Source organism: Macaca fascicularis, chromosome 18, assembly GCF_037993035.2.
Source record: "Macaca fascicularis isolate 582-1 chromosome 18, T2T-MFA8v1.1".
Taxonomy (NCBI): Eukaryota; Metazoa; Chordata; class Mammalia; order Primates; family Cercopithecidae; genus Macaca; species Macaca fascicularis.
In genome coordinates this window covers 75,244,171-75,268,974 of record NC_088392.1, presented here as the reverse complement: position 1 = coordinate 75,268,974, position 24,804 = coordinate 75,244,171, and the positions used below count along the sequence as shown (strand labels likewise).

General features: G+C 42.4%; 2 protein-coding genes across 9 annotated transcripts in view; both read right to left on the bottom strand.

Moving 5' to 3' along the window:
* Nucleotides 1-24,804, bottom strand: part of ARHGAP28 (Rho GTPase activating protein 28) — a 197,430-nt gene that overhangs the window by 128,750 nt on the left and 43,876 nt on the right. The window contains exon 1 of one of the 8 annotated variants that reach the window (XM_015439837.4): nucleotides 24,322-24,547. The exons of the other annotated variants lie outside the window; for them this stretch is intronic. The gene's annotated coding sequence lies outside the window, so the exon portion shown is untranslated. Of the gene's footprint in view, nucleotides 1-24,321; nucleotides 24,548-24,804 lie in introns of those variants that run through there. 8 annotated transcript variants of the gene reach the window in all.
* On the bottom strand, nucleotides 4,586-5,615 carry LOC123568045 (large ribosomal subunit protein uL30-like 1). The gene is given in 2 exon segments (XM_045368355.3): nucleotides 4,586-5,353; nucleotides 5,356-5,615. Coding segments are annotated over 2 exon segments (738 nt in total). The 5' UTR covers nucleotides 5,603-5,615; the 3' UTR covers nucleotides 4,586-4,862.

Below are 24,804 nucleotides of genomic sequence, written 5' to 3'. Positions count from 1 at the left end.
GGACAATGTGTCTGATCGTGCTAAGTAACGGATCTACAGACCATTTATTCTTTCCTTCTTTCTTTTCTGGAAAATCTCACACTCCAGGCTTCCGTGACAACACTATCTCCCTGTTTCCCTGATCACTCTTTCTTAGTCTGTTTCCCTGGCTCCTCTTGTACCCAACCCTGGGAGGTGGCAGTGTTCCTCCGTTTCATCCTCTACCCCTCTGTTCTTATCAACTTCTCTCTCCCATGAATTTCTAAGACATTTACTAACAATTATTTGCCAAACTGCTCTCAAATCTAGGTAGGTGGACTCCCCACCCCTCTTGTTGATTCCATAGCACATTTTCACTTGTCCACTCTGTTCTACTTGGATTTTCTCCCAGTGCAGTATATCAAAGGCAGCACGTCCCAAACAGAACTCCTTATCTTTTCTGCAAAATCTGCTCTCCCTGTATCTTCTGTGTTTCTTGGTTGGTGATAATACCATTTATTGAGTCTGGCAAATTAGAAAACTGGAATATTTTTCACTAATTCATCATTTTTTATTCTCCTAGGGCAAGTGTCCACCAAATCCAACAAAACTATCTTATATTCTGAATATGTCTAAACTCTAAAGCACAAGTTTTGTACTTTTACTAAAAGTCAATATAGCAACATTAAAGTCTTAATGTTAATATGATTTAAATCATTAAGTGTACTTAAGGTATCTAGCCTATGAAAATAATAATTTTAGACAACTTTATGCCCAAAAATGTTACGTACAAAGTTATTTATGAAAACTTGGAAATAACCATTAAAGAAACAATTTGAGGCAAGGTGCAGTGGCCCATGCCTGTAATCCCAGCACTTTGGGAGGCCGAAGCAGGCGGATTGCCTGAGGTCAGGAGTTCGAGACCAACCTGAACAACATGGTGAAACCCCGTCTCTCTCTGTATTTTGTAAAAGTACAAAAAATTAGCCAGGGTTGGTGGTGTGCACTTGTAGTCCCAGCTACTAGGGAGGCTGAGGCATGAGAATCACTTTAACCTGGGAGGAAAAGCTTGCAGTGAGCCAAGATCGTGCCACTGCGCTTCAGCCTGGGTGACAGAGTGAGACTCCGTCTCAAAAAAAAAAAAATTGATATTTTAATTTTGCATCTATACAAAAGTAATTTTGAAGCCATCAAAAGTATACTAATAGAGTGTCTTTATTATAAAAAGAAATGATTTTCATAGTGTTAAATTAACAATTGGGATGTAAAATTTTCCTACGTATGTAAAACCTGCAGGGAAAATGACTGGAATGAATTGTTAGTGGTGGTGATCTCTGGCGAAAAGGAATATAGATTAGTTGTATCTTCCTTTTTTTTAAGACGGAGTCATGCCCTGTTGCCCAGGCTGGAGTGTAGTGGCACAATCTCGGCTCACTGCAACCTCCGCCTCCTGTGTTCAAGCAATTCTTCTGCCTCATCCTCCCTAGTAGCTGGGATTACAGGTGTGCGCCACCATGCCTGGCTAATTATTTTATTTTTTTTAGTAGAGATCAGGATTTGCTGTGTTGGCCAGGCTGGTCTCGAACTCCTGACCACTGCACCCAGCCTGTCTTTTCAAAGCGTAGATCTGTCATGGAGGTAGCCTTCGGCTGGCTCCCTACCATGCAAAGGCTGAGGTGCCAACTCTATGCATGTCATAAAAAGGTCTCACACCCTCTCTCCCAAGTCTTGTTTCTTCAGACTCATCCCCTGCAAATTCATCACCAACACATAGACCTTGCTACCTTCACTGGTACAAGTCATGAACTGTGGCATTTTTACAAGATTGATACCTTTGACAAAAATGTCTTTTTCTTCTGCGTTGTCAGGCCAAATAATACATTTATCCTTTAAGACTCAATTCAAATGTCATTACTCCTTTGAAGCCTTTGCTGGTAGAGTTGGGAGCCACTCACACTGTCTTCACAAACACTGTTGTGGATATGCTGTTTCACACTTATCTCTTGATATAAGACAGAAATGGCCACAGGAATATTCTTCCTGGGCAAAATACTGTATCTTGGTCATCTTTGTATCATTTGTCTCTGATACAGTCTGGCACACCATCCTGGCATTGCTATAAAGAAATGCCTGAGGCTGGGTAATTTATTACATAAACAAAAGACGCTTAATTGCTCACAGTTGCACAGGCTGTATAGGAAGCATGATGCTGGCATCTGCTTGGCTTCTGGGGAGGCCTCAGGAAACTTACAATCATGGCAAAAGGCAAAGGGGGAGTTAGCACGTCACCTGGCCGGAGCAGGAGGAAGGGGCTGAGGGAGGTACTACACACTTTGGAACAACCAGATCTCACGAGAACTCACTCACTATACAGTAACAAGGGTGGGTGGTGCTAAAGTGTTCATGAGAACTCCACCTCCACAATCCAATCACCTCCCACCAGGTTCCACCACCAGCACTGCAGATTACAATTCAACATGAGATTTGGGCAGGGACACAGATCCAGACCTTATCAACTACGGACACACAGATGCCTCAAGGCCAGGAGAAACTGAAGCCAACCTGTATTTTCTGACGAGACAAAAGGCAGAATGAACCAGAATACACGGAACAAAGCAGAACTACTCAAATTAGTTAAAGAGGAAATTACAGTTGGAGTAATCCAACTGTCAATCCAACTGTGATGGACAGCAGTTAGATTATTTAAAAAGTTGGAAATTAAACTTTTACATTAAGAAGTCTCTTGTGCCTGTATATTTAAAACACAGTTGTCTTTGAGAGTTGTGTCTAACACTTTTAATAGAGAACGATAACATTGGTTAAAACTGTGTTTTTGGAAAGTGAAACAGAAAACACCCATGGGGACACCTATGGAAAGCCAACCCACCAGTTTAAAATTCAAAGTGCCATTGCTTTGCCTGCACATCACAGCTTTGTAAAGTCTTAATGTCTGTGCCACAGGCATTATGCTATATTATCTTAGAGAAAAACAATCAGAATTTCAGGGGTTGGGGCTCAGACAGAATGCATTTTTTAAACTTCCTTCCACTGTTGAAAACCACCAATCTACATGAAAGATTTCCCCAGTTACAGACTACAGCCCTGAAAAAAAAAGAGTCTTAAAAACCATTCTCATTATGATCTCTACCTAAAACATGAAAGCAAATGATATATTATTGGTATAAAGGAAAAGTAAATAATAAGAATGTAGTTTAATAACTTTCTTCACTCAAGAGATGCTGATTCTTATTTTTTTTTCTTATCCTCAAAATACATTTACAAGGGCAACTTCAATTCTTTTTATTATTTTTAAATGGAGTTTCACTCTTGTCGCCCAGGTTGGAGTGCAGTGGCGCGATCTTGGCTCACTGCAACCTCCACGTCCCAGGTTCAAGCAATTCTCCTGCCTCAGCTTTCCCAGTAGTTGGGATTACAGGTGTCCACCACCACGCCTGCCTAATTTTTGTTTTTTTGGTAGAGATGGGGTTTTACCATGTTGGCCAGGCTGGTCTCCAACTCCTGACCTCAGGTGATCCATCCTCATCAGCCTCCCAAAAGTGCTGGGATTACAGGCATGAACCACCGCGCCTGGCCCCAACTTCAATTGTGAATGAATGATCACATGAGAACATTTCAATATTTTTAGGCCAAAGGGAAAAGCCTAGAGAATAAAAAAATTTGCTGGTAAGAAACTGAGCTCTGAAAAGAAAATTTGGAGGCCGGGCGCAGTGGCTCAAGCCTGTAATCCCAGCACTTTGGGAGGCCGAGATGGGCGGATCACGAGGTCAGGAGATAGAGACCATCCTAGCTAACACGGTGAAACCCCGTCTCTACTAAAAAATACAAAAAACTAGCCGGGCGCGGTGGCCGGCGCCTGTAGTCCCAGCTACTGGGGAGGCTGAGGCAGGAGAATGGCTAAACCCAGGAGGCGGAGCTTGCAGTGAGCGGAGATCTGGCCACTGCACTCCAGCCTGGGCGACAGAGGGAGACTCCGTCTCAAAAAAAAAAAAAAAAAAGAAAAAAGAAAATTTGCTATTTTAGGGATTTTTTTTTTCCCCACAGCAAATAGCTTTTATAGCTATTAATATTTATATATCAATAGCCATAGCAAGTAGGTTTAAAATTTTTTTTTTTTTTTTTTGCAGAGACAAGTGAACATTTATTTGTATGCCTTTCTTCCTATGTGTATTTTCAGTGTTTTTCAAAACAAGGTCCTAGGACTCTCCAGATTCAGTTATGTCCCTGGGCTTGGTCAACTGCTGCAGAAGTCTTAGGGAGCCTTGTACAAATGCTAGAGTGACTCATTTACCAACATTAAACCCTAAGATAGATGCAACAAAGCAGGACTCCTTCCTCCACGGAATGTGCTGATTTCAGACGATGCAGCACCCAATGCAGAAAACACTGGAATTTTTCCTTGGAACTGGACTGTGATGAGAGGTGCTTGCCATGAACATAAGCTACTGTCTTTTCTTTTCTTTGAGATGGAGTTTCGCTTGTTGCCCAGGGTGGAGTGCAATGGCATGATCTCAGCTCACTGCAACCTCCACCTGGCAATTCTCCTGCCTCAGCCTCCTGAGTAGCTGGGATTACAGGCATATGCCACCATGCCCGGCTAATTTCTGTATTTTTAGTAGAGACGGCATTTCTCCATGTTGGTCGCGCTGGTCTCGAACCCCCAACCTCAGGTGATCCGCCCACCTCAGCCTCCCAAGTGTTGGGATTACAGGCGTGAGCCATCACGCCTGGCCAGCTACTGTCTTTTCTTTGACCCTTCCTTTCCGGTTTTTGAAGATAAAGCAGGAAATAATCTTCTCTGAAGATACTTGATAAAAATTCCCAAAACAATTAAACACATGCTTCCACTTCATTGATAAAAATTTACCACAGTTTGACACCTGGGTCTAGTTCAGCTGACGGATGAGCTGATTGATGCGTTCACCCCGATAGCCAGGTGTGCCCATCTCCTTGAGGAAGCCCACTCTATTTTTGATAGCATTACGGACCACTGAGAGGTGGAAAGGGCGCAAGAACCATGAGATCTCCTGGAAATGCTTCCCTGGGAAGGCAATTTCAAGAATGAGGTCTTCCAAGCAAATGAAGCCAAACTTCCCCAGGTGCTCCTCAATCACTGTGTTGTCTGTTAGAGGGATGGTCTTATTCTTGACGTTGGCTTGTCCACGTTTCAAAATGAGTTCTCGGACAGACTTCAGATTTGGAAATCCCCAGGTCACATAGGGTTCCACTATACGCAGCAGTTTTAGGTTCTAGGGGGTGACTTTTACAAAGACACCACTAAAAATTTTCTTTAGGCGAAGTCTTGCAATGGTTCTCTGCACCAGTAAACTCACGCCATCAATCCTTTCGATGCGTACAACAAAGGCCAGGGAATGTTATCTGGCAATTCCAAGGCGTGAGGTTTCACTTCTAGTCGTCTGAGATGCACCTTGTCGCGTTTCTGCCGCCAGGAATCACGGAGGAATGATTCCAGTCCCTTAAACCTGAGCCTTTTTCCTTTCCTCTGCTTCTTCTTTGCCAAAAGTGCCTGTTTTGCCTGGGTGGTTTGGAGGGCTTGACAAGCCTTCCTCTTTTGCAGCAGATTTTCTGGAACCAAAGGGATTTTTCTCTGCTCTTGCTCCGCCATCTTTCTAGTGGTCACTTTAAAAGTTTTGAATGGCAGTGCTTGTTGTGAGGATAATTTGTATTGATCTTTCCATCAAATTTTAAATGGTACGGTCTTATATCATTTTTTTCAGGGATTCACCTATCAATAGCAAGGACACTGGAATAATAGTTTCAAAGAATGAAGTGGTCAGCACATCCCAAAAAGGCATGCTGGGGGGCGTGTGGTTGGAAGGTTACGGTGGGACGATGGTGGAGACCCCGAATGGTGGGAGAAGAGAGTGGTGAGAAGAACTGAGCTCCACTGTTCCTTCCTACGGACTGCTCTTCTCCATTGGGTTCTCACATTTTCATCCTCATTGACACCAACTTATCTTGATCTGGGTATACACCTAGCCCTTTTAGACTGGCATAGTTAAATTTTTCTTTAAGTATATATGACAGGATAAATTGTCAAAACATCCTTCACTAAAAACTAAAGAAAGGGAAAAATAAAATAGAAAACAATGAAGAAGGTGTAATCTATAAGCTTACGACCTAATGGGACTAATGTCTAGTTGCAGTTTAGCTTGCACAAATTAATAACTCTGGAAATCACTGCCTTGGTCACTCCATGTCAAAATACTGTTTTGTTCAACTGACGTTTCCTCTCCCAAACCTCCCTCCCAATTGTTCCTCCCAATAAAACTTCTCCTAATTTCAAACAGACACTTCCTCAGGGAGTGGTTTCCAAAAAATGTTTAATGTCAACCCATATGAAGAAACACAATTTAGATCTCTACCCAGTACACACACATACCTCATATATGTAACAAAAATTTCACGAAGCAGTCTCATTATGTGTGATATACTCTGACCTATTTCCTTTTCTATTTCATTTTTTCAAATGCAGATATTGACCAACTAAGCTAATTTCATGCACTATCACTGTGTGGTATTAGTCACTGGATAACTAAGTAAAGCCTGAAAATGTCCATCTCAGTCTAGTGCTCATATCTACATGGAAGCTCATTTATATATCACAGGCACAGTCATCCCTTTCTCAGTTTCTCAACTGCACCCACTTCCTTGGAATTCTCAAAACCTGCTGGTTGGTTTAGTCATTTATCATACAATAAGGGTTACGACATAGCAGGGGCACGGGACCACAGTCAGGGCATCAATTCCTGCAGGCATGCACAGATGCCAACCCAAGTCCCGGGTGCTCACAAACTAAGGAAGCAAAGAGGAGGAAGCAACTGTGCTGATCTAAGGGATTGCTGGGCCAAAGAAGGACGCACTGGGCTGGGCGCGGTGGCTCAAGCCTGTAATCCCAGCACTTTGGGAGACCGAGATGGGCGGATCACAAGGTCAGGAGATCAAGACCACCCTGGCTAACACGGTGAAACCCCGTCTCTACTAAAAAATACAAAAAACTAGCCGGGCGAGGTGGCGGCGCCTGTAGTCCCAGCTACTCGGGAGGCTGAGGCAGGAGAATGGCGTAAACTTGGGAGGCGGAGCTTGCAGTGAGCTGAGATCCAGCCACTGCACTCCAGCCTGGGCAACAGAGTGAGACTCCGTCTCAAAAAATAAAATAAAATAAAAAATAAATAAATAAAAAATAAAGAAGGACACACTGGAGGTAGAAAGATTATTGGAAGTGGAAAGAAGGAACCCAGAGTGATGGAGCTGTCTTTACCACTGAGTGATAGTGCCAGGAAGGAGGGAAGAGTTAAATTTTGAGTGACACACCTGGTCCTCTTGAATGAATGAATGAACAGTTAAATTAATATTCAAAGCCCTAAGCCAGTATTTTTTTTAAAAGTTATAATGATATGAAAGAGTGTTCCACCACTCTTGTTTAGGCAATCTGGAATCTGTGTTATTTTGCTTATGTGAACTATGCAGGGACTCGAATGGGGAGTGTTCCTTGCAGATGGTAAAAGAAGAGAACCTAATTAGGAAGTCATCGGAGAATCCTTCTGAAAGAGGGATTTAGGTGTTTTAACAAGCACTGAAATTAATTCCAAAGACAGCTTACGAGAGAATCCTTTGGTGTTTTCTCCACGAATTTCCTTTTGGAAAAAAAAAAAAAATCAGCTCCTTAATTTCCTCAGGCTCTGGCTGCCCACAGGCATTTGCTGCTCAGCAGCTGCCTCAGTACAAACAGCTCTGACTCCACGGACTGCTAGCTGTTCTTGGGAGAGATACTGCTATTTGTCAAATGTGATACTCGAATAAAGCTTGAGGACAGGGGATTAAAATCAGATATCTTTACTCAGTATTTTCACATGTGACTAAAATTAGAAAACACAATACATTTCAAAGAATTTCACAGAGGGATTTAACATTCATCAAGCAAAGGAACTTTGGGTAAGTTTGGCCTTTGTTTTCACATCATTTTGTTCCCATCTCTGTGATGTACCTCCTACTGCACTGAAGTTGACTATGATCATGTCTTCATTCCTTCACTAAATTGAATTGAGGGCAGGAACATGCTTCCTTATTCTTTGTATCCTTAACATCTACCACCTTGCCTGGAGTTTAGAATGGATTCAGTAACACTTTGTGGAATAAATGAGGAAAGAGGTAAGAGGAGTGTGAGCTTTGCTCCGTGGTGGAGGGTAGGAAAGAGGCTGGAGAGAGGGCAGGAGAAGCAAGAAAAGTTGTGGGCTTTCCCCAGAAATGAAAGTGATTACATTCAGACCATTTAAACCCAAACAGGCTCCTGGCTACTTGCTCCCTAAAGCAGTGCTTCTTAATCTCTAGGTGCATATAAATCACTTGGGAGTCTGGTTAAAATGCAGACTCTGAGTCAAGAAGTCTGGGGCAGAATCTAACATTCTGCATTTTTAACAAAGCTGCCAGGGGTTACAAATACCGCTGGGCTACAGTTTAGACACACCTCCAGGAGCAAGCCAGCCCAGGGACCTGCATGGATTTGACTGGGCTCCTGGGAGGAAGTAGACAGTAAACTCAAAGAGGTAACTGAGGAGGCTTTAATAAGAGTCTGTCTGGCTATTTGCAAAATGTGAGTGGCATGAGGGGAAGAAAAAATTAAAGAACTTAACAGTTAGCAACCAGGAGGATGAGGCATCACCAGCCCTAGACTGGAAGCCCAAAGGGAGGGAGTGGTTACCCAAACCAAAGAGAGCTGGAACAGGAACAGTAGGCCAGAGTCATGAAAAGAGCTGTGGTCTTGGGTACAGAATAGAGAAACACAGTTTTCACAGGGATGGGAAAGGGGAATAAACATCCTAGTCTCACTTTCTTCCCAGTCCTTGACTGCCTTTTGTGCCTCCCATTGGCCAAACCCAACTGGGAACTAGAGGGCAAGGGGGGTTTGTGGATAAGCTCCCCCCAGAGCCTCTCAAAGTGGAGAAGAGTAAGAGTGAACTTTTTATTAATTCAGCAATGCATTATGTCCTGTGGTTAAAGGTAAATACCCAGGCCGGTCACAGTGGCTCACGCCTGTAATCCCAGCACTTTGGGAGGCTGAGGCAGGCAGATCGCCTGAGGTCAGGATTTCAAGACCAGCCTGACCAACATGGAGAAATCCCATCTCTACTAAAAATACAAAATCAGGCAGGCGTGGTGGCTCATGCCTGTAATCCCAGCTACTCAGGAGGCTGAGGCAGCAGAATCGCTTGAACCCGGGAGGCAGAGGTTGCAGTGAGTCAAGATCACGCCATTGCACTCCATCCTCAGCAACAACAGTGAAACTCCATCTCAAAAAAAAAAAAAAAAAAAAAAAAGTTAACACCCTTAAAACACAGAGTCTGGACTTCTCAAGGGGGGTGACATTGAAAAAAAACTGCAGTGAGTCCCTGTTTATTTCTATAGGTAATCTTTAGGATGAAAAGAACCCCAAGTGGATAAGTAGGGGCAGCATTAAAGATAAAAGAAAAACAAGCTGAATGCCTGAGGCCAAGTGCTGGGAAGCCATCAAAAGCCCAGCTCAGAAAGTGAAGAACAGAGTGGCCTCAACAGATTCTCTTGGAGAAACAGGACTAGCAGGTTGGAGCCGGCTGTGGCAGTTAAGGGAAGACCAGCTTTCACTTTGGTCTCAGGAGCACCTGGTCTAAAACCCTCCTGCTCCTTTTTAGAATTTAGATACTATGTTACTGATGGATTTCCAAGATTTGGGAAAGAAAGTAGACCCAAAGAAAATAAGAAACAGTAAGCACCAAGACCAAATAGCCAGCTCCTAAAAAGATCCAATCAGAAGTTTGTTAGAGAAATATATGTGGCCACACATCATATACAACTATATAATTGTATATAAAATATGACACACAATCTCTTGGCTGGGTGCGGTGGCTCACACCTGTAATCCCAGCACTTTAGGAGGCCGAGGTAGTTGGATCACCCAAGGTCAGGAGTTTGAGACCAGCCTGGTAAACATGGTGAAACCCCATCTCTACTTTAAAAAAAAAAAAAAAATTAGCCAGGCGTGGTGGCAGGTGCCTGTAATCCTAGCTACTCAGGAGGCTGCGGCACAAGAATCGCGTGAATGCAGGAGGCAGAGGTTGCAGTGAGCCGAGATCGTGCAACTGCACTCTAGCCTGGGCGACAGAGAGAGACTCTATCTCAAAAATAATAATAAAAATAATAATAATGTCTTGGCATTATATATAACAGATAGTGACATATTATATGTATATTTCAAGGGATTCCTCATTAATACTCTAATCGAGGCTGTTAGGAATAACATTAAAAGACGGAAAGAGTAACCTCATATTTGGATTTTTCAATGTGTTAAAAAACAGTGAACACTCTTCTATCCATTCGCCCTAGAAAACAAGGTTATCTCACCCCCTCAACCCCCCGCTCCCTAAACCAAGGACATGCTCTGCTCCTCATCAGTTGCAGCGGCTAAGCATAGCAGACCTTCCCAAGGCTGGGAAGGCAGCTGAAAAAAACCAGCTGGAATCTCCAGGAAGTGAGAAATTGGCTTGGGCCTTGACTGATGAGTCAGATCTGCCAGGATAATATGAGAGCTTGTTGACTGATGTGCCCCTCTCTCCACCGCCCTGCCCCCATCCCTAAACCCATATTCCAAGAGATATGGGCTGGCCAGTTTACCACTTGTCCCAGGGAGAACTGTCAGGAAGAAAAATAAAAACAGCAAACAGATTCCAGAATCTTGGTTCTAGTTCAAAAGAGCAACAAAAATAGTTTTGAAAAGAGATATCAACTGGCAAAACAAGTTTTTTTTTTACCACCCCATCCAAACTGGGGAGAAGGAAAGGATTTGGAGAGGAAAAAATCATTATGAGCAATTAGAGGCCATGTGTTTGGTGCTCCACTCCCAGAACAAGGCCACAGTGTGTCTGTCAGGTGGGAGCTGGGGCCCACACAGGCTTCTCCACCAAGTTTGGGAGGATCTAGGAAGACACTTGCTTCCTGCTTCCCTTCTTTTGTGATTAAGGAAGCAGCCTCAGAGACACATCCCATGTCACCAGGGCAAGAAGAATGGGCAGAGACAGCAGCTCCTGCTCCCGCTGGGGAGTGATGGGGTCAGGAGTTCCCTGCACAGCCTGAGGGATGCCTACTTTAGCTGAGAGAGAAAAAGAGGCAGACAGAGATTGATTCTCAGAGCCTGACAGATATGCCTGGCTGGAGATAAGGGTCCCTGTGGCAGGGGCTGCAGAGTGAACAGTTCCCTCCAGAAACTGGAACAGGCTGAAGGCTCAGCTCATATCAGAGAGCCAGGTGGGAACCACCCCACAGATCCACATTTCCATCCCAACAGCACTGTGTCCAATCCCCTGGGGTCAAAGCTCAGACAGCAGAGGAAGGCTGAGTCAAGAACACAGGTCCGCCTGACTCCCCTGACTGCCTCTCCAGATGCAATGGCTTCCAGCAACAATAGAAGGAAAGGAGGGGAATCAAGGGGAAATATTCTGAATATTCCTGAATTTTAACCAGAAGCAACTTAGAAAGTGCTAAATTGGATCAAGTTGACTGGCTGTGGCTGTGATTAGATGGAGTTTTTCTGCTGTCTGTCAGAAGTGGGGGCTCAGAGTTAGAATATAAATTTTACTACCAGAAATAAAGAAAATTACGTTCTGTGACTGTGAAATTCATGGGTATTACAAGACTGATTGAATTTTTTTTTTCTTGAGACAGAGTTTCGTTCTTGCCGCCTAGGCTGCAGTGCAATGGGGTGATCTCGGCTCACTGCAACTTTCACCTCCCGGGTTCAAGTGATTCTCCTGTCTCAGCCTCATGAGTAGCTGGAATTACAGGCACCCACCACCACGCCCGGCTAATTTTCGTATTTTTAGTAGAGACGGTTTCGCCATGGTGGCCAGGCTGGTCTCGAGCTCCTGACCTCAGGTGATTTGCCCACCTTGGCCTCCCAAAGTGCTGGGATTACAGGTGTGAGTCTCCGCGCCTGGCCCAAGAGACTGATTTTTTTCTCCACCTCCATTGCTTAAATGTTATCCAGGCATCCCTCAGCATCTGAGGGGAACTGGTTCCATATCCCCCTCCCCCAACTAATACCAAATTCCACCGGTGCTCAAGTCCAGTATATAAAATGGCATAGTGTTTGCATATAACTTAAGCACATCCTCCCCAAACTTTAAGTCATCTCTAGATCATGTATAATACCCAACACAATGTAAATCCTATGTAAAGAGTTATACTGTATTGGTTTTTTAATTTGTATTTTTAATTGTCATACTGTTATTTTTTATTGGTTTTTTTTTCCCCAAATATTTTTGATTCAAGGTTGGTTCAATCTGCCCATGCAGCACCTGTAGCTACCAAGGGCTGACTTTATGTGAATGTTTGGTTAAGATCCAATTCTATCCAGAAGCAGCAGCTCAGTGGTCTGGCTTCTGCATACGACCAGCTGATTCTAGGCAGCCATCCGGCCTTGTCACTGAGCTTCCCTGAACTCCAGTTGAAAGCTGGGGTGGCCTTGTAGGTCCAGCTCATGTCCAACAAGCAGCAGCCCTGCCTGGAAGCACCTGGACCTCTTCTGCTCTCCTCTCCTTTCCAACGTCTTGCTGCAAGCCTCATATTTCCCATGAAGTTCCCTTAACTGTTCTAGTTCATAGGGATCATTCTTATATAAGCTAGGGACTCTCAGGTTCAAAGTTAGTGACGTTCTGAGTTATCTTTGATTTACTTTTGTAGCAGGATGGTTGAATTTCTGCCAGAAGCTTGTCAGAAAGATGCACGTGGGTCAGAGTAATTTTGAAGCAATAAAGAATCGTCAGAGGCCTGCACGAGTCTTGACAAATGGATTTACACCATTACCTAACACAGCTTCTCTGATAATGAGAGAGATGTTTAAAATGCTGTACAAAAATAAGTAGATGTTTCTGCTGTCCATAAGGACAGGCAAGCACTTGAATGTGACCTCCACCCTAGCACTGGGGCAGACAGTGGTCATACAATGGCTGTTTAGGATATCATGGTACACCTGTACCTTGGAAGCTATATACTGAAACTCTGTAGAATTCTGATGAAAACAAAATGGAAAGCCTGTAATATAAACACAGTGTTCATGTTCAGCTTGTGAAAACCAAGTAGATGCAATGATAAAGGTTCCTGCAATTTTGTTCTGCCCAAGGAAATGTGATAAACGTATGCAGTTCCTGATAATGTCTATTTTGCACAGCCTATTATTCCTTTCTCTGCGAGGTAAATTCCACAACCCTCATCAGCAGATGGAGGAGGATTTCACTGCTTACTCTGCAGAGCTTCCATATCTATCTTAATACTGCAATTTGGGGTAATTTTCCAGATAACATGATGCAGGATTATTTTCGTATGCAGTACACAGTGCACCCTTCTTCAATAATATCTGGACCCAAACAAAGTTGGATATGAATAATGGCCTACAAAAAGGCCTCGGCTCTGCATGAGGCTATGTAATGGATATTAAAGGAAACACTTCTACTACAATACTGACTCAGACAAGCATTCTTGTGACCTGGTCTGGAGAACAAAGAAAATGAACATACCAGAATATCTACAGATCACTTCAGATGTTCTGACCCCTGCTTAAGCCACAGAGTTAGCCAGCGCTCTGCTTACACATGTGAAGTGGTGATTCTGTAAGAGGAAGGGAGGAATACCCTGAAAAAGCATAGTCTTCCAAATCCAACAGAATGAACTGCTGTGATAGCCTGATATTCCCCAATATCAGATAATCTATTATTCACAGTACCACTGAGGTATTCAGGAAAGTCAGATAAAAACATTTCCAGACAGTCACTCATAAAGGTCTTTAAAAGAGAATCAAAGAGCAAAATCAACTCTAATCAAGATGCACTAATGCTCATTAGTCACACGTAACCCTCCCTAGTGCCCAGTATTAAGTAAAATACCTGTTGAAAATCCTCAGTAATTCCATGAGAAATCCTATAGGTATTATTTACAGATAAGGAAATGAAGGCTTAAAGAGGGTTTGCCACTGGTCTGAAGACACATTGCTGATTAAGAGAAAGAGCTAGGATTCTAACTCAGGCTGTCAGACCTCAGAGCCGGGACTCTCTACCCTATGCCTTGGGTATTTTCCCATTAGCTACTTGCAGTATTGTTTCTGATGCAGTGACCATTGCTAAAAAGCTGCTTATGAAGGGACAACACGACCAATTTCTTCTCTTCATTACTGAAAGAGGGCACCACAAGAGAATGAAGAAACTCATAGATTTTTAGGGTACAGGAGGCTGCCAGTATATTTTACATGAAACTTGCAGCTCATTAAGAAACTGTCAGTTATTTCATATCATCACTGCACTAATTTAGAGATGTGAACATGCCAACCTCATGGAAAAAAATCCTAGAGAAAGGTCGATACAGCTAATCAAATGATTGTGAATGAGTTATACACATCTCCAGACTACACCAATCCTTACTTGATTTCTAAAGGGCAAAACTTTCTCAAGTTTGGAGTTAATCTTCTGAGAATATTGGAAAAAACCAAGAGTCAATGGCTTAGCTAGTGCCTAGGGGAACCACCCTAAAGAATGGCTGGCAATCATATTGATGAGGGCTCCGTAAATACCTATGTCCAATCAGAGTCCCCACCAGATTGGAAAAATGCTAAGGAGGGTCAGACCTTCAAAGCCAATGGTGTTCTTGGGTATTTTCCTTCATACTCTGTCAATATCTTTCTACTTGAAGCAGCCCCAGTCTCTCCCCACAACCTTGTCCATTCTTTTCACTTACAGGCTGAGGGTTCACAACTCTTTTATTCATTCGTTCGTTCATTCATTCATTCATTCATTCACTCACTGAGACAGGGTCTTGCTCTGTTGCCCAGGCTGGAAAGCAGTGGTGCAATCATAGATCACTGCAGCCTTGACCTCCTGGGATCAAGTGATTCTCCCACCGCAGCTTTCCAAGCGACTGGAACTACAGGTGAACGTTACCAAGACCTGCTCATTTTTAAAAACTTTTTGTAGACATGCGGCCTCACTATGTTGCCCAGGCTGATCTTGAACTCCTGAGCTCAAGGGATCCTCCCACTTCTGCCCTCCAAAGTGCTGGGATTACAGGTGTGAGCCACCGCGCCCAGCCTTGCAAATCTTTGGGCTAATTGCTCTTGATCTCTGACTCTTCAGGATGTCAAACTGTGTTCTGCATGTTCTCCTTCACTTGAACCCATCTCGTCCAAAGCTCACCCCCCTCCTAACTGTAATCCTCTTTCCCAGTCTCAGTAATGGCATCATTATATACTTGTCATTTTTTTACTACTCCCTCTATATTAGATAGATTCACAAATCCAGGTGAGTCTCCCTTAAAGGTAGATTCACAAATCCAGGTGAGTCTCCCTTAAACATATCTCTCAAATACATCTTTTTCTATTTTGTTGTACATCCAGTGTTCAAGTTTATAATATGTCTAGGTGATTGCATCACCTGACTGGTTCCCTAACTCCTCCCATTTTAATATTCTTTACATACCTTGCAAGAGTCATGTTGGCAAAACAAAAAATTTATATGTCATTCTCTTATTAACAATCATTTGATAAAAATTCCCCAATTGTTGGGAGGATGTTCCACACTTGTCAGGTTATATAAAAACTTCTTCACAACCTGCCTCAACTTACCTTTTCAAACTCACCACTATCCCCCACTCCAATCATATATGCTAAAATTCATCCATAATGATCTAATCATGGATCCTTTAAGTTGGCTGCTGAATAGGAGTCAAGGGGGACAAGATATGGCCATTAAGAAAGAGAGCTTTGCAGTTGAACCAATGTGAACTGAATCCCCAGTCTACCACTTACTGATGGAATAACCTATGTACCACTCTGAGACCCCATTTCTCCTTGTCTCAAAAAGGTCATCATCATAACTACATAGGATGTGTTAGCTATTATAATCCTCCTCCTCATCAGGTGTACTTATATCCACTACTTAATATACAGTAAATTATCAAAGAAACACTTTGGGCCAGGAACAGTGGCTCACGCCTATAATCTTGGCACTCTGGGAGGCCAAGGCAGAGGCAGGCAGATCAACTGAGCTCGAGACCAGCCTAGGCAACATGGTGAATCCCATCTCTACAAAAAATACAAAAAAATTAGCTGGGCCTGATGACGTGTGCCTGTAGTCCCAGCTACTGGGGAGGCTGAGGTGGCAGGATGGCTTGAGCCCGGGGGGCAGAGGTTACAGTGAGTTGAGATCACACCACTGCACTCCAGCCTGGGCCACAGAGCCAGACCCTGTCTCAAAAAAACAACAACAAAAAAAGAAACATTTTATAGAAATATATTGTTAGTTTAGGTGTTATCCTGAAAGCTTGTATCCATTACTCTCTGCATTTCTTGAAATGGCAATTTAGGAAGACACTTGAAATAGGTTTATAGCAATTAAGGAATGTCCTTTCTAGGTTTTCATCGTACCCACTTTTCTAGACCAGTGACTTAGTAATTAATGGAGTACAGAACTTTCTTATAACATATATTTTATTATTTTAGTTACTATGTGTTATATCTCCAAATAAGCTTTTGAGTACAGAAATTTCACCTTATCCTTCTTAACATTGCTATATTACCTAGCCTGACACTAGATCCATGGTAGATCTTCAATAAATATTGAGGTCAGAGTCAGTCAATAGGCTAAAGATAGCTAATCCCCAAGATAAATACCAAACCTTAGAGGGAAGTGTTTGTGATTTTTTTAAAATAAGGATTACACTTTATACAAGGCAAAAAATCATTTTACAATTTCTTTTCTCGTGCTACACAAAACAAAATGCAAATTAGCGTGAACCATCGTCATACAAGTTAAAATTGGGCTTAGAGCAATTAAGCATTTTAATTACAATGTTAATAATCACAGCTTATAACATGGAGGCCTTATTTCTCCAGGCTATCTGAATTACTTGATACCAATAGATATGCACAGTGCTTATAAAAATGTTGACTAATATTTGCCTTTCCAGCTGACTGCAAGTGAAAAAGTCTGTGAGGATGGCCTCTAGTTGGAGACCATCTCACAATGCCTCTTTAGGAAAACGTTGTTCCCGTCCAATATCCTGTCTCTATAAATTTGAAAATGTTTCCTCTGATAGCCAAGCTTTGAGGATTTAAGAAATCATGCCCCAAAGTTACTCAGCTTCTTCAGTAAAATTCACAACTATTTACTGAGCGCCTATAGATATAGCTAACAACTATTAGCAGTTACTCATGCCAGCCACTATTCTAAGCACTTACACGTACTAACTCATTTAATCCTTACAGTGACCCCATAAGGTAGGTGCTACTATTCCATTTTACAGGCATGACAACTGAGGCTTGGAGAGAAAAATTCACTTGCTCACGATTATACCATAATGAGGGGATACAGCTAGGATTTTCACAGAAGCTGTCCATTCCCAGAATCTCTGCTGTCAACCATGCTACCATACAGGCTCGCATAAAATAGAATACAGTAAGCGCTAAGAGTTTTAGACAATGCCTTCAGAAAGTAAAGGAAGGAGAAAATACTTCCTATTAAAGGTTCAGGGAAGATATCAAGGAGAAGAGTGGGCAGGACTCTGACTGGCAGAGATGGTACAGGCACGACATGCATTCTAGGCAGAAGCCCCCGGCGAGCAAAGCTACATAGCCGCGGAGTCAGGGAATGGGGTGAAATGGATGAGGAGTTTCATGCAACCAGTGATGCAGGAGAAGATACAGGTATAGATTCTTCAGGTGCCACTGGAGATGCTTTTGGGCCTTAACCACTAGGTTGTGAAAAGCCCCTCAAGTTTCTCAACAAGGTACCATGAGTAGACATATTCTTTGGAAAGATTAAAATTTTTTTACAACCTTAGAATTTTTTTTTCTCTGATCATTTACTTACTATTCAAATAATCTACTATGTATATGAATCTAAAAATCAAGAAATTCTCAATTGGGAGAACTAATGGACTAAAACTAACAGGATGAAATTTAATAGGAAGAAATATGAAGTGCAGAAACTTCAGTATATGTTTAGGATGATTTTTTTCCTGGCACGAATACAGGTCATGTGAAAAAACTAGAGATGTTGGCCAACTAAAAGGTCAGTGCAACCCAACAGCAGTACATAAATGCCAATAAAACTAACCGGATGTTAAGTGGCAAAGAAGTATACAAGTATATCACACGAAAAGGAGAGATGATTGTCCTAAATCCAGCAAAACTGGAATTCAGCTCCAGGCACCGTATTTAAAGGAGAATGTTAATAGGAATTACTTCAGAATGCATGGCCAAAGTCAGACCGTCAAGAAGTCATGCTATGTGGGAAAATGCTGAAAGCACTGGAGAAATTTAGAAGGCTCCAGGGATGCAGGATCACAGTCTTCAAAAATTTGAAGAACTGTCTTGGGAAAGAACAATCTATGTAGGCTCAAGATTCAGAAATAGAACCAATGGGCGGATAATACAGTGAATGAATCAAGTAATACTAAAGGCCTGCTCTCCGTTAGAGGTATTTACCTAGTAGCCAACAGAGACTACAGGCTAGCCAAGGAGACAGAAGAATGCATCTAAAAAGAATCCTCACCTCGCTGAGTACGGGAGTGTGCAAATATTAAAGGAAGCATATTGACAACACAGTCTTTAGTGTGAGGGGGGTGGTGAGAGTGCTTTAAGGAAAGGGACGTGGTGTGGGAATTGAGCTGGACTTTGACAGATGGATCAGTTTACAAATCCGAAGTGGTCACGTAATAGCCAAAAAACCCAGATTACTGAGAATCCACTTAGGGCTTAAGAACATATAATAAGTCTCTGTAATACATTCTTTCTCAAACTTCTGCAGTTCATAAGAAGGAATGTGTGTGATTCCTTTCCTTTCTGTAATCACAACAGTACCCTCTGCACACATACACACACACTCCCCCATGATATTTATATATTAATAGAAGAGAAGAATAAGTACCATCTTCTCCTTCAAGAGAAGAGTCGGAAAAGGAAGTAAAAATGGTTTGAGAACAGAGCACATAAGAGCCCCATTAATTAGGAGAAATAGCCTCCTTAGACTGTGCAAAGTCCTGCAGCTACTTCTACCAAAACCTCAGAGTTTTTCTACCACCTATTGACTGAAAAACACAGAGCACACTTTGTCATTCATTCTGCATTGTCTGGGAAAGTGCCCAGATCCTGGAGGCAAACAGACTTTGGTCCTCATTCTTGCCCTGAGGCTTAGCTGTATAAACTTGAGCAAAACACTTAACCTCACTGTGCCTCGGTTTCCTTATCTGTATGTTATGGATAATCACTTCCGCCTGGAGTTTTTTGAAGATGAATGAAACGATATTTGTAAAATGCCTTCACACTGAAGGGTGCTGAATAAACAGTAGCACTTAGGGTGCATATGCAGAAGTTTTATTTTGAAATGGGCCCCAAAATGTATGCCCTGCCTTATGAGTAAGGCAGGAGCTGACTCTAAATGAATAACCAGGCAAGACCAAGAGTTCAGATCTCAGGCACAGCCAACAAGGTGCAAGCAAATGGATTTATTCAGCAGTTTCAAACTAGGCTGAATTATGATACTTGTTCAAATAAAAATGTGGATAGAAGACCAGGATTTCAAAGGGATAAATTCAGAGCAGCTCTGGTTTAATCATGGATGAGGATCCAGAGGCCACTCAGTTTCTCTGCTTTCTACCCTGGAACCCTCATCCCCACCTCCTGTGCTTCCCCAAGCCAAGTGAGAAAGCTCCCATGTCAAGTGTTTTATCTCCCGTCTTACCTCCAGCATTCCATAATTCCACTTCCACCATTACCACAAAAACCTACAGATTTCCAGCCATAGATACCTTGAAACCTCAGGCACCTCTGATACTTTGGAAACATCACTTGAAAAGTTTTAAGATGGGTTTGTATAATACTTTTAAAAATTATAACATGACTGTTCTTTTCTCTCTCTCTCTCTTTTTGGAGACAGGTCTCATGCTGTTGCCCAGGCTGGAGTGCAGTGGTGTGATAACAGCTCACTGCAGCCTTGACCTCCCAGGTTCAAGCAATCCTCCCACCTCAGCCTCTCATAGTAGCTGGGACCACAAGGGCATACCATCACGCTCTGCTAATTTTTGTGGGTTTTGTAGAGACGAGGTTTTGCCATGTTGCCCAGGCTGGTCTTGAACTCCTGGGTTCAAGCCATCCACCTGCTTCCAGCTCCCAGAGTGCTGGGATTAGTGGCATTAGCCACCGCACCTGGCTGTGTTTGTATAATATTGATTTCCGCTTACTTCTGTGTCATAGATTAGAAAGCAGTGTGAAGAGATTGAAAGTTCTTATTGGTAAAGGATAGCCACAGACGCGTCTAATTAAAAAAGAGAGTATGCTTTACGGTGCTTTGTTTTGCTCTGTTAAAAAAAAAAAAAAAAAAAAAAAAAGCAACAGCAGCCATGAGAGATGGAACAAATGATAAATCCTGTAGTATTTTAACAAAAAGATACTAGAAGATTCATACCTTCTGAATAATTCAGGGTTGGCAAAGCATGAACTGGAAGACAATGTGTAATATGCTATTATTTTAAAAGAATTGTTTGACATGAACACGTCTATGTGTCTCTATTTTCGTTATATTTGCTCTGAAGCACCTGCCTTGAATATTTCTAAGTTACTGCAGATGTTCTACTCAAGCATTGCAGACACTGGTCAGCTCTTGGGCTTTCCTGCAAACTGCCCTGTGGTTACCAGCTCCACATCTTCAGCATTCCTTTCCAAGTTTATGAAAGCACTATTTGGAATGAGCTCTGCAAAATGTAGAACAGCAAGAAAAACAGGGCAAAAAATCTTGATCACCATCTTCTTACTCTGGAAGTTTCAGATAGCTAAATACCACTTTAGTATATAAATAACTGAAATAGTATGCCTTCTAGACATCTTTTTAAGCAAAATAATTAAAAAAAAGACTGTTCATTTCCCAGTGGTGATTTTTGTGAAGCACTCAGTCGGACTCTTGGGAAGCCTAAGCTAGTGTGATCTGTAGCTAAGCAAGAAATAGCCTTTCCAGGGGCCGGGCGCGGTGGCTCACGCCTGTAATCCCAGCACTTTGGGAGGCCGAGGCGGGCGGATCACAAGGTCAGGAGATCGAGACCACGGTGAAACCCCGTCTCTACTAAAAAAAAAATACAAAAAATTAGCCGGGCGCGGTTGTGGGCGCCTGTAGTCCCAGCTACTCGGGAGGCTGAGGCAGGAGAATGGCGTGAACCCGGGAGGCGGAGCTTGCAGTGAGCCGAGATCGCGCCACTGCACTCCAGCCTGGGCGACAGAGCGAGACTCCGTCTCAAAAAAAAAAAAAAAAAAAAAAAGAAATAGCCTTTCCATGTCTGGCCCCAATTTTACCATGTATCTTCATAAAAAAAAAAGAAAAAAGTTTACATTTTCATGTTCATTTATTTAAATATATCTGACAAGTAGAGAATCGCTTAAGCTAATCTTCATAGCTAACAGAGACAGCTATGTTTACTCTGCTCCCTTCCCTGAGTTTGTTTGGTAAGTGAGATTACCAAAAAAAACTATCATTTGTCACTAAAGTCACCCAACAATGAATGCCCATCTAATTAGCATTTACCTTGCCCAAACACCCCTCTCAATACCCTTTTTCCCCTCTTTTTTTTTTTTTTTTTTTAAAGAGGGAGTCTCATTCGGTCGCCCAGGCTGGAGTACAGTGGTGCGATCTCAGCTCACTGCAGCCTCCGCCTCCTGGGTTCAAGCAATTCTCCTGCCTCAGCCTCCTGAGTAGCTGGGATTACAGGCGTCCACCACCACACCCAGCTAATTTTTATATTTTTAGTAGAGGCGGGGTTTCGCTATGTTGGCCAGGCTGGTCTCGAACTCCTGACCTCAGGTGATCCGCCGACCTCAGCCTCCCAAAGTGCTGAAATTACAGGCGTGAGCCACCGTGCCCGGCCCCTTTTTCCCCTCTTAAATGATCCACAGGCTTCTACATCACTAAGAAACAATTCTCTTTTTTTCAGTCTCTCCTTTCATCTGTTTAGGTGAGTGCCTGGGGTGATTGTTGCAATTTTCTTGATGCAATCCTCTATCTAAGAACGGTCTTACCGCCAGCGGCACTGCACCTTCAGGGAGAGTTGAATGGCTGTGATACTCAAGCCGGTGGCCAGCTGCTGCACCAAGCCTTTACTGTATTAATACTGTACATCTTGACTGAACTGTTTTCATTCTCCACTTTTGGAAAGTCTCCACATTCAGTCTGTGTTTACGTCAGCAGCACTGGTTCAAAACACCACCGCTGGGGTTTGAAACAGGCATTAAAACACATTCCTGCACATGGCTCATCTGGAGTCAGGAGGAGGCCTTCCAGTAAATCCTTACTTCACTTTGTCATTCTACTTATCGTAGAAAGGTATTGATTTCCTTTTAGCTCATCTCAGGGGCTATTTTAGCTCATCTCAGGGGCTATATTGTTATTTTTTTTCCTAAAACTTCAGCCAGAAACTTGTCTTTAGAACCTTGTATTACTGTGCCCATTGTCTTCAGGATTCCTTATCAGTAAAAGTTTCTACTTGCTTGGGCAGGCTAAGTGTTGTTCGTTTTCCCACTGTTTTTCCCCACTGCAGCTTTAAGATCATAAAAATGAAGTCCTTTGTTTGTATTTTCAAATCTAAACATGAGTCCTATCTTGTTAAACTTGTCTTTAATTAGTGCAGCTGATCTTCAATTAATCCCTTGGCTCAGAGTTTAACAAGGGCCTCACAAAATTTGTCTGTAAAAGACAGGCACACGTACAAAGTGGGCATGGGAGAGGAGCAGTAATTATACATAGCAGCTATCAAAAAGAAACCACAGAATGTGAAACAATTTCTAAATATCATGCAAATTCATTATTACTTAGGAGATTTAAAGTCAAAGAAAGTCTCCCTATTTAGTAATCATCATCAAAGCATGTGTAAAATTGTATTACTTTCACAAATGAACACATCCAGCGAATGTCACATCCGAAGCATCACGTGGCCTATCATTGCCCTTGGTTTTGCTTACACCACCTGAAATCTGAGGTAAAATTAAAAACAAACAAACAAAAAGCTCTCACCCCTTCCTCCCCACACTATGAAAACAAGCAGTATTTCATCGAAGGCTTCCTTAACACACTCTAAACCAATCTAAAAAGTTCAACAGAGTCAAAGAAGACTTGACTTTTGAATACAAAATGCTCTAGTAAAAACACTTAAGAACAATAAGGAAACTATAAACACAGCTTTGTAAATATAAAAGATGACACTGCTCAAGTAAAAGGAATCCATAATGCTCTGATGCAGGTGATTGGAATCTAATTGTAAAAAGCAAATTCACATAAACAGCAAGACCACCTCTCTTAATGCTCCTCCTCTCCAACCAAACCCAACACAAAGGACAAGAACAAGAACAAAAATGAAATAGAAGACAAACAAGGAGTCATTGACAACGTAGCTGTATATATGACAATGCTTTACAAATTAAACATGAAAAGAGGTTAATCGATATTATGGAAGCCTTTCTGGGAAGAGCACACATTTGTATTTCCCGAAGAAGAGCCTCCGCGTGCTATTGATCAGACTAATTAGGTCCTTGGTTTTGAGACTACACTAACACAGGTGCTAATTAATCTCTAAGAAGGTGCTTAAGGGAGGGGTAGATAGAGGCCACAGAAAGACCAGAAGAAATGGATAGATGCAGGTCACACAAATCCCCCAGCAAACCTCTTTCCTGTAGAACTCCTTCCCCACCCATCCATCTCCTGTTGGACCAGGGCCACACACAGCCACTTCTGGTGGGTGCCCTCTGTCCCAGCGCTGACAGCAAGAGGAAAGGCTTAGTAAGTCTGCCTACAGACGTGCATTAATTCCATTAAAGAATAGAATAGCTTGCTTGGCTAATGAGCTCTATCTACCTCAGTAGATTTTTCTAAAATTAGGTAATTAACTGGAAAGATTGGGTTAAAGTCTCCAGCACACAAACAGAAATAGGAATCAAAAGACTTCTAAGCAATTCATTTTTACCTATCTATTAAGAACACATTTTAACTAGTCCTCTCAAATTACTGACAGGACTTAACTTCTATATTTGAGGTTTAAAAATCCATATCCATACCACAAAAAAATCTGCTTTGATAGGTTAAAAAATGGCAATTTACTATCGATATGACGCACCTATAAACTAATAATAAAACTATAAGCCCCTAAAAATAGTTTAAAAAGAAAATAAGCTATCACAGCTATCTGTGCCTTCCTTTCTCTTTTAAATAAAAGAAAGACCCAGTCTGCAGAAAGAAGTCTGTGGCTGAAGTTATTAAGAAGTGCTTAGAACCTTACCTTTTAGCAGGTTAAAAATCTCAGGGATGATATTCTGGAGGAAGACCCACAAAACCCCTCTGCAAGGGTGTCTCCCCATGGTCCAAAGGCAGGGAAGCCATCCCCAACTCACATTCAGCACCCCACACACATTAAAGTTGCTTCAACCAGAACAGGACAGTGCTGACCGCCTCCAGCCCTGCAGGGCCAGAAACAAAGAGCAATGGAGTTTCTTCACTAAGCAGAGAACTACTTCCACTGCACAGTAGCTATTTAAGGAGGTGGTGCCTGTGGGACAAATGCTGCCTGGAGCCTTCCTGTTTGTGTCTCAGCTGAAACTTCTATCCATTTCCTAAGGAAGACTGCAAAGTGTAATCAGCCTCAAGAAGGCTGAGATTAATAGAAACCCAAGCAGCATGTGAAGACAATTTCTACAGTTTTTCCTTCCTTCTTTTCTCCACTTAACAAATGTGGAGCTTTATTCAAAAGTCAAAAGCAAAAACC